General features: G+C 36.9%; 1 protein-coding gene across 2 annotated transcripts; it reads right to left on the bottom strand.

The window, feature by feature from the left end:
• Positions 1–2,677: 2,677 nt before the first annotated feature.
• LOC107831733 (heavy metal-associated isoprenylated plant protein 31) lies at positions 2,678–4,779 on the bottom strand. Of its 2 annotated transcripts, none has more exons than XM_075251157.1 (3): positions 4,498–4,779; positions 4,341–4,419; positions 2,678–3,314 (listed from the first exon to the last, which is right to left on the bottom strand). In XM_075251157.1, the coding sequence occupies exons 2-3, from the start codon at positions 4,417–4,419 to the stop codon at positions 2,983–2,985; spliced, it is 411 nt and encodes a 136-aa protein (XP_075107258.1). In that variant the 5' UTR covers positions 4,498–4,779; the 3' UTR covers positions 2,678–2,982. The 2 variants fall into 2 exon arrangements, with proteins under 2 accessions (XP_075107258.1, XP_016515017.1); XM_016659531.2 differs by having other exon boundaries at positions 2,684–3,314; positions 4,494–4,775.
• Between the last annotated feature and the right edge of the window lie 5,625 nt (positions 4,780–10,404).

The raw sequence follows: 10,404 nt of genomic DNA, 5'->3' as shown, positions 1-10,404 counted from the left end.
CATCTCCCTCACTAGCATTTTTGGTTAAGTGGTCTCGAACACCTTGACTCTTGCACCACAACTCAATAGAGGAAGCCTAAGCTAAGTAGTTTGAACTTTCCATTAAGGGATCTGAAGTAATCATGAAGCTTGAATTTGCAGAACCCGTACTTTTAGAACCAAATACATCAATTCCCAAAGACAAGAGAGAAGTCTAGAAACAAGTAATAAAAATAATCAATTGTATCTTGCTGAAACATGGAAGAAAACACTGTTTTTTGTCGGAAAATCACTACTTCTGCGGGAAACAATCACTGTAGCTGCCTAAAAAAATTGAAAGTGATCGGAATAAAAATAAAATATAATGGGTAAGATCGGAATTGACAGTCGAACACACTGTCCCAAAGAACTTTCGTAAAAAGCTGACCAGAACACAGTCCACGTGCCGGCGCTTGTGACAGATGCACTGCCGGTGTCAGATATTCAACGCACGTGTGACGGCGCATGTTAGGGTTTCTGCCATGGTGATTTCTTGGGGTTTGGTCGCCGGAGCCTTCAGAGTATGTTGGTGGTGTTGGGTTTAGCACAACACTCACCAATAGGGAGGTGACACAATTAGATTTGGAAAAAGTCGTCGAAAATTGATGCATAGTGACTGTCCGACCTTTTTGGAGTTTCTCACCGATGCTCTGATACCATGTGAAAATTATATTATTGATGTATTAACAATGATACAATGAGTCCTATATAATACATGTTCTACTCCTACTACATAATGGATTAGGGTTATTTATATATAATTATTTAACTAACAAACTAACATCAAGTATTCAAGATCAAGAACAAAGTCAAACCAAATACAAGGCCTTCAAGATCAAGGCTACTTGTTCGTAATAAAATTCGTGGCAACAATCAAAGTGTTCGCGACGGATAAATCAAATTCAAGATCAAGCTCAAAGGCCCTTGGATTTATATTGAAAAAGCAGAATCAGAGGAATCATAGAGATTGTACACTCATATTACTTGAAATCAAATACTACAATTGTCATAATATTGTTCGGTCTTGATTTTATTAGCTTGACGCAATTTTATTGTCTACAGCTACAACTAAAGGTTGTGTTATGATAGAAATAATCAGGTGTCATGCGGAAGCTAGAAAGCAAACCTTGAACGACGATAAACCAGACAACAACAAAAAAATATACCAAAAGAGACACAAATATTTAACGTTGTTCGGTCAATTAGCTTACGTCCGTGACGGAGATGAGCAATCCACTATATAAAAGAGAGTACAAAATATCAAGAGAACAACCTCACGAAGAGGCAAATACAAGTGACACACTAACACTTATCCCGAAAAGTTCTCCCCCTAAACAAGACTCTCAAACTACATTGTGGATGCTACTGAATGAGAAGGAATGATACTCAATTTATAGAAGTCTAAATCTTTTCCTCCAAAAAAACGGACTAGCGAAATATGGAGATTTATAATTTCCTTCTAAGAAAAGAAAAACTTAATTATAGTAAATATGTTGTCATTTCCTTCAAAAGATAAGAATACCAAATAGGATAAGAAAATCAGGACAAACACCTAACGGGTTGATGGCTAACTCATTTTATAAAGCTTTTAGCCTTTCGCATTTGAGGGCGAGGGTTCAAATTTGAGTATATTTCATGGCTGGTCATTCAGATTTATGTTCATTACTCAAAAGTCATTTTTTTTCTTTTATTATATAAAAGTCATTCAATTTGCGTTAATTACCCAAAAGTCACTTTTCTTTCTTTTATTACACAAAAATTATTTTACTTTGCTCTAACTATCACAAAAGTCACCTCGGCTAAATTTTATAGTATATTTACTTGAAAAGTTTATTATGTCATTCACACTATAAATTTTCCCATTTATGTAATACCTTCTATATTACATACTATATAATATATTTTTACATAGGTATTTTAATTATAATTAAATAACTTTATATAATTTTATTTATTATTTATATAATATAGTCGTACATTAATTTTCTCATGGCACTCAATTTGTTTAATCATAGTCAAACATGAACATATTTTAAAACATAAAAACGAAAAATATTTATTTTTAATATTTATTTGAAATAATAAAAATAAATTTGTTTAACAAATGATAATTTTTTTATTGTAAGTAAAACTTTTTTCTAAAAAATTCAAAGATATTTGTGTTTAATATTAAGTTTTCGAAACTTTATCTGTTAATATTATTTATTTGAAAGTGTTAGCGTGATGTGCCAGTATACTAAATGTAGGTATTTTTTTTTATTGAATTAATGAATATGGCTTGGTTGATAAATCTGTGAGCTTTGATTTTATAATTTTTATTAAAAATAATTTATTAGACATGGTTAAGAACGTTGACTTAAGATTTTTTTACAATAATGTTACTAACAAATTTAATAATGCTACCTATATATCTTGAAAATTAACGTTAAGGAAAAATTAAATGTATGAATATATCATAAAAATAATATTAAGTTATTTTAATTATAATAATTATAAGTAAAATACCTAGATAAAAATATATTATATAGTATATAATATAGAAGATATTACATAAATATGAAGGTTTATATAATATCAAGGGCATAATAGACTTTTCAAGCAAAAGTAAAGTGACTATATATTATAATAACTAGAGCATATAATTTTTGTAGAAAGAAAAATGACTTTTAGGTAATGAACACAAACTTGACTAACCACCTATGAAATTTACTCTTCAAAATTCATTAATACCGTGCCATCTCCTTTCCCTTTTATCTCCTCGGGGCTCCCCTTCTCCGAACTCGAAGTGGAGGGTTCAAATCTATTAATAGCGGGACGCACCACATATATAGGACATACATACTACAATAATTAAGCCCAACATTTTTAAAGAACAATAGATGAATAAGCTCATAAGCACTAGCGCTGGTCTTTTCCGAAACAAGTTACAGAGGGAAAATACAAAAAATTTAGGAGATTAATCTTTCACATGATAGTGCATGCATGTGGGTTGTCATCACTGAAAAGAGAAGCAACAGCTTCATCTGAAGCCACGGCAACTGAGTAAACTGCAGGAGTGTGAAAGAAAGTATGAACACTTGGGGCTGCAACATTTCGAGATGTGTCGTAGTAATGGCTGATGATGTGATTTGGGTACTGATAAAATGAAGTAAAATGTGAGTACCCTACTGGATATGGCCATGGCTCTGCTGCTTTCCCTGCTTTCTTTATTGCCTTTAGCACCTTCTTCTCTTCCAATCCGTAGCCTCTTACTGTAACTTTCTGTGTCTCCATATCAATGTCTATATCCTCTACTCCTGAAATTTCATCTCAAGAAATAAGAAATATATATATATATATATATATATATATATATATATATATATGATGGTGTTTTTGTGTAAAAGCTGTCCCTTCAAATGAAGCTTACACGTAACTGTTTCACGAGATACTTGTTTACTTTGACCAACACAAATATTGGAACTTGGATAAGCAAACCCGAATAAATAATCACCCAGTGTCGTTTTATGTTTCTAATATGATTTGTTCAAATTATATACATTCAACATAAAGTCAATTCTGTGGGAAATCTCTCATAGCTAGGCATGTGATATATCCTAATCCTGTCATGTTTCCATTTAATTTGAAACTACCATTTTAATTGGACTTGACATAATTGTTCTGCCCCCGCTTGCTTTTCAATGTGTTCCAGTTTCGTTTTGTGTATGATTTATTATTCTTTGCTTGTAATTTCTCTGTACATTCTTTGATGTCAGTTCAAATCTCACCAAAGGTTTCTTCTTTTCTTGTTATTTAAGGTCTCTCTTCTTCCAAAAGTATGGGGGGAAAAACAAAAGAAGAAAGAAAGAAAAAAATGCAAAATAAATACACCTAAAAAGTCCAAAGAAAAGAAGTAAAGAACAGGGGTCAAGGGTCAACTTCAAGACTCGCGATTGAGAAGAGACGGCGCTGCTACTCTTCAGTCAACACTATCTATCCCATTATAGCAATTTTTGTTCCTAATAAATAAATTCTACTGATATTGTATAACAGTTAGAAAGTAGAAACATTTGTTTTGAGATATCAGTATTATTATTCTTTTGTTAATTTGTACCTAGAACCAACTTAATCTTATCCATATAAATTTTTTAATTTCGCATTCATGTACTCGAAAAAATTCTCCTTTTTCTAATTAGTATTCGTAGTAGTACTGCTATTCTTCCATTTTTAAGGAGGACACTTCAATAACCCTTACCACTCATTTGTACAGAAAAGGAAAAGCAATTTATATCCTCCACTTATACATACAAACGAAAAACTCGTTTTTTTTTATTGCGACTGACCTTTGAGCTTGAAAAGAGCTTTTCTTAGCTTTGCAGCACATCCTTCACAATCCAAGTTTGGAACTCTTACCTCCACCATCTGCATAACATAATATAATTCCATCCACATTCTCATTCCAAAATTATACATATAACAGAGAAAGAGAGACTTACAGACATGTTGATGTAACAAAATTGTTGTTTGATTAAATTCAAGATTTTTGAGAAAGAGATGTAGGTCTGGTCTTCAATACGAAGAAGACCTAACTATGGTCAGTCAACAGAACTCTGGCTCTCCTTAAATTTATTTCAAGTAGTAGGTTCTGATGAAAGAGCTACCTATCCTTTTTTTTATTAATGTAATTTACAATTGTTACGAGTCACCTAACACTAAGGTTGTATTTACGAAGCCAGAGCTTCGACAGAAGTACTAATTACTGCTCCCTTCCTCATAGCTGAATGTTGCATTGGGTTTTGAAATTTGAGAGATTTCACGCGTGGACTGTGTTGGCGTGATGATCACCTTTTACCCCCAACCACCCCAATGGCCCAACCCCACAAAATACCTTTTCTTTCGCAACACACACTATTCACAGAAAGATCTGAATTTGCTTCAGCTTTATTTTCTATAAAAAGTTATCGAGACAAAGATACTATTTCATGTATTCAATTAAGTTGACATCTGGACCACCTCTAGCTACTGCCAAAATTGTTATTGCATGCTTCAATGCAATTCTTGTACAGAATTCCCAATGTAATTCTTTCGGATCTAATTTTTGGAAGCATTAGGTTTCTCGTATAAAGACAATTTAACATATCATCAACTCTAATTGTCACACAGCCTAAGCACAATAATTTGAGCGATGAGGTAAGAACTGTCGGATTATCAGCCTTTCAAAGTCGGGACCAGCAGATAAACTGTGTGAAAGTGAAATTCATACTAAGTATGGACTGTATATATGATGAGAATATTCTTAGAAAAGGCTGCAAGAAAATGACATAAAGAAGAAAGAGATTTTCCCAAAGAAAATCAGTCTTTCTGCCTCTTTTACTATTATAGTGAATCATTTTCATCTGGCCCTTTTAGTACTGACAAAGGCGAGAATGCTAATAATGCGTAAGCTCTATTTGGTAGAATGATTGTAACCAATATGATGGAGTTCTGTAATGATGCTGGCTGCCAATAGCATATCAAGCACAATTAATTATGTGCTGATGTTTTTTAATCGCCAGTAATTTCAAAATTTTGAGCCTCTGTGTTGTCACAAGAAAACGTTCTAAGTAATTATTACTTTAACTCCCAAATACTATTAGTGAAGGCTTGTTAGGATCAACTGCTTCCCAAAAGCTATAGTCCAAGCAATCGTCATGTTCAATCGTGATTCCGACCCGAGCCACCCAACTCTCTCGTGGGCTTTGCCAGGATGTTGACTTTATCCAATAATACCCTTCCAACATGCCTCATGCAGCGTGTTATTCACGGGGATCGAACCCATGACCTTGGCTCTGATATCACTTTTAGGATCAAGCGCTTACTATCGTGCCAAAAATTATTGGTGATAGTAGGCACACAACTTTATTTCTTGACCAAGCTCACCAAGCAAGCACCATGCTTGACCATGACTCTGCCTTGTGCCACCTCAGCCCCTCGCAGGCTTGCTATATGCAGGATTTTGGCGTACCCAACTAGGCTAAAGAGAGTCAAATTTTTAACAAGCTTTCGGTAATACAAAGTGGCTACTGTTAAATGTACACACTACTCACTCTGGTCCACTTTAATTTATTTTTTTGGATATTTTCACACATATTAAATAATTCACTTTTTAACATTAATTAATAATAAAATTAACTATATTAATCTTAATTTGTTCATTGAAAATATAACAAATACTCACAGGTTCTTTACTCCAAGGACAATTTTGAAAAAAAAAAGTTAACTCGTTCTTGATATCTGAAAAAAGTTAAATATTGTGGATCACAAAATAAAAACCTAAAAATCAATTAAGGTGTACCGGAGGAAGTAAAACATATAAGTGGTAACAAAAATCATCTTTCCATTTAAAAAGATAAAAAATTGTTCCTGAGTTGAAAAGCTAATTCTAAACCAAATTCCATGCCAAATGACCTTCAGAAAGTTTTTCTCAGTTCTCAGCTGGTGCTAAATGTGAGGTAATTCCATATAAACATCTTTCAAATCCTAATGGAGATATAACAAAATTTGCTAATTCTACTTCATATATAGACGGCAAGTTTTGACCGTTGAACTTCAAATTAGAATTTGTATACAATTAATGATACGCATATTATTGAAGATGACCAATTTTTCGGATTAAGTTTACAAGTTTTCAGAGACACAGAGTTCCAAATTAATGGTATTCATAAGGTTTAGACAGTGAATGAATTAAAGATGTGCATATTTTGGAAGACACGAGGTTTCCAGCTTAATACTTCAAACTAATGCTTTTTATATTTCCCTTCACTGCAGAAAAAAAGGGATGTGTTTTACCAAAAAATATGGATCTTGGTTCAAATAATTAAACTTATATTAATAAGGGTTAATATTAGCTAACAATAATATTCTTAGATAAAGTTCTTAAAGAAGCAATGAATATCACGCAGATACGGTCGGACAACAGTGGTGGCATACAATAAATACTCTAGAAATCAGAAGCAATTATGTAGCATTCAATATCAATGAATAGCAATAAATGACATTTAAGTAAATAAAATGAATGAGTCACCCAAGAAAGAGGGGAATAAGTGGATCTTCTTTACGACAATACTGATGAATGATAGACAATCCTTTGAATATTCGAGTTGTTCTCGGATCTGGTGGAAAAGTATAGATAAGAATCTCAATGAAAATGTGATGTTTGTATCTTAGCAAAGAAGATTTGATTCTCTTTCTTAAGTCAAAGTGTGTTTTTAACAAATGAATATCGCATGTCCTCTATCATTGTATTTTTTTCTATTTATAGGGAACATGCTCCTAAAAACCCTAATAATACAAGTGCAGAGAATATCCACTACAATATTCTCTTTAATATCCTATCTTGAAACTAACCGTTATTACTATGACAAAGATACTCGACCTCGGCCTCGACCCTTGTTGACATCTCGACTTCGACCCTTGTTGACTCTTCGACCACAGATTTCGCCGCTTCTTGGGCCGTTTCGACAAACGACGACTTGGGAACTTTTCCCCTAGTACTATCTTGGTTTAAATATTCTAAAGATAGATTTTGACCCATATAGTTAGTCCCTCCGTTTATTGAGGCCGGCTTCAGGCAGATTTGATGAGCGGATCTTGTTCTTTGTGGTTGAAACAACCGAGCGATGATGAACCGTTTTCAGTTCTATGGCAAGACCTTTATAAATAGAGGTTTTTGGATGAGATTTTGAGTTTTAAGTTTCCTGTTGTTTCGAAACCCCATATTCTTCTCTTGCTCTCTTCTTGCTTTGAACTTCTCTTCTCTATTCCAGTGATTTGTATTGTTCTAAACTCTTCCTCGTTTAATACCTCTCTTTCCCACATTAAACTATGTCTAACGTATATTCCGAGCCTGGTGAGGGAAGTCATGTGGCCCCCTTGGCAGTGGTGTTTCATGTGTCCTCTTTGGCAGTGGTGTTTCCCTCCCTTGAGGAGGGCGTTCCTGCCGCCGTTGAGGATGGAACCTTTCCGTCGGTGGAGGAGATAATTTCATGCAATCCTGATTCCATATCTGATTCCACCAAATCGCCTGATGCTGAACCTGGAGCTATTCGGTCAGTGATGACAGTGAAAGAATTAGAAGAGCTTAAGGCTAAATTTGGCCTTTCCAATCATATTGAGTTAATTCCGGCTGGGTGGGATACAATGCAGGTTCACCGTCCTGGGTATTGCGCCTTCTACGCCTATCCCTTCCAAATCGGTTATTCCTTTCCTCTCCTATCGTTGTTCGAGGAGTTCTGTCATTATTACGGCATTTGCCCAGCTCAACTTGCACCTTATGTCTACAAGCTTATAAAGATGCTTACAAAATTTGTCGAGCTAGCCGAGGTCGAGTTGACACTTCGGCACTTAATACACATGTTCGCCCCTAACTATTATAGGGGAATGTTGTTGAATCTTTGCCAGCGAGGGGGAAAGTGCTTGGTTGTGAAGATGGACGACAAAGCCAATCGTCAATTCTGGTTCAAATTCTTTTTTAATAGAACCGAAGACGTGGTGGCCAATGTTGACGGTTTTCTTGAGACCTAGAATTATACTCGTAAGTACCTAATTTCCTTGTCTGTAGGTATCCAATTTTTCTCTTATGCTTGGTCGCGGGTTTTGATCTCTTGTCTTCTTCTCATGTAGGTAAGACCTCGCCTCTTCCCTCACATTGTAGGGATTCGTGAACGACCTAGTTTTTTCAAGAAGTTTGGGCTTGTCCTCCCTTCGATTGGTAAGTTCTTTTTACCGCCGGTATCTTAGCTTTTTTTTGTTTACCTTTGCTGACTTTTTCCTTTCCTTATGTTTTCATATCTTCGGCCAGGAGGTCTTCGAGGAGGTCGAGAGCTCCCGCGCCCTCGTTCCGGAAGAGGAAAGCTACTACGTCTTTGACTCTTGCTCCTTCCGCAATATTCGACTCTTGCTCCTTCCTCGACTGCGGTTGATCCTACTTTTGTCCTGGTCCCTCCTGTTGCTGCATCCAAACCTGTCCCTTCTTCGTCCGTGGAGACTTCGGTCGCGGAGACCTTGGCTTCTCCCTTATATGTCCTTATAGAAGAGGATGATGAAGCCTTGCCCGGTGATGGAGATTTGATACCTCATAAGAGGAGGGTCGTGGACGTTAGGGGAGAGAGGTTGGCGGCCGCCGATGTAGGAGACTACGGTTTTTTCCTTTGGGATATGGCCACAATGCATATCAGGGAGGCTAGTTCCAAGGCCATTTGTTTAGAGGATGCGGATACATGACCTATGGGGGAGACGGTCGCAGGTGTGGTAGGCAGTGGCGGCCTTGTTCTTCCAAGACGTGAAAAGGCCTCGTCCTCTGAGGTTGCAGCGAACGTACCTTCTTCAAATGATGATAGAGGGAAGGTTGTTGCTAAGGAGGATATTGGATCCGATTCCGACATGGATGTAGACGAGCTGAGGATGATCGAAGAGGGGCTCACTTAGCCTGAATTGAGGTTGGAGGGGGTTTCAAGGACTATTACGATCCCGATGGATCGTAATCTTCTTGTGGATACCGAGAAGATTATCACTTCCCTTGTCCCTCTTAGTTCAGAAGTTGAGGGTACGACCCTCAAGACTATGAATGATAGCGACCTGTCGAACAACATTGTCAATCTCGCCCTTCGAGTAAGTACATTTGTTATCCATTATTTTCCTTAAGTTTTGTCTTTTTGTAGGCCCTAACTTCATTCGTTTTGTAGACGTTCGTCCTAGAGATTGAGAGTGCTCGTAGGTAGTAGAGGCATAAAGATATCTATGTGAAGTTGAAGGACAAGTACTTCAGAGTCCTTGACAAGTACAGGGAGCTTCGGTGCCGACTCCGCGAAAGCGACGATATGCGACAATTCAGGGATGACTTAATGGCGAAGGACGAGGAGCTAGTGCGGATGGTGGGGAAGTGCATGGAGGGGACATCGAGGAGTAATGAGGAATAGCTCGAGCTCAACAAGGCAGAGTCCGCTCGGTCGGAGGCATTGAGGAAGGCGGAGTCTCTTGAAGTGGTGATTCAGACTCTCCGCTCCGATAAAGAAAATGACTTAACAACAACAAGGCTTAAAGAAGAGTGGCTTAATGAGAGGATCGGAGAGTTGGAGAAAGAGACTTCTGGCCTCTACGATAAAGTTGTTGTTCTGGAGGCCGATAAGGCCTAGTTAGTGGCACATCTGTACTCTTACCGCCCTTCAGATTCTCCCAATATTCCTCGGGAGTTGTACGAGGAGTGGATCTATGTCGAGGCCCAGTTAGATGTCTTTTGAGATCTGTATGCGGCGGGATCTGTCTCTAAGGCTGCCCTCGAAGATGTTCGTGTTAAGGCTCGTGAAGCTCGAGTTACTTGTGGGTATAATCCCTCTACGCCTGAGGCAGGTGATGACGAGGGGGGCGAGG

This window comes from Nicotiana tabacum, chromosome 4, assembly GCF_000715075.1.
Source record: "Nicotiana tabacum cultivar K326 chromosome 4, ASM71507v2, whole genome shotgun sequence".
Lineage (NCBI taxonomy): Eukaryota > Viridiplantae > Streptophyta > Magnoliopsida > Solanales > Solanaceae > Nicotiana > Nicotiana tabacum.
This window is presented reverse-complemented; position numbering and strand designations above follow the sequence as displayed.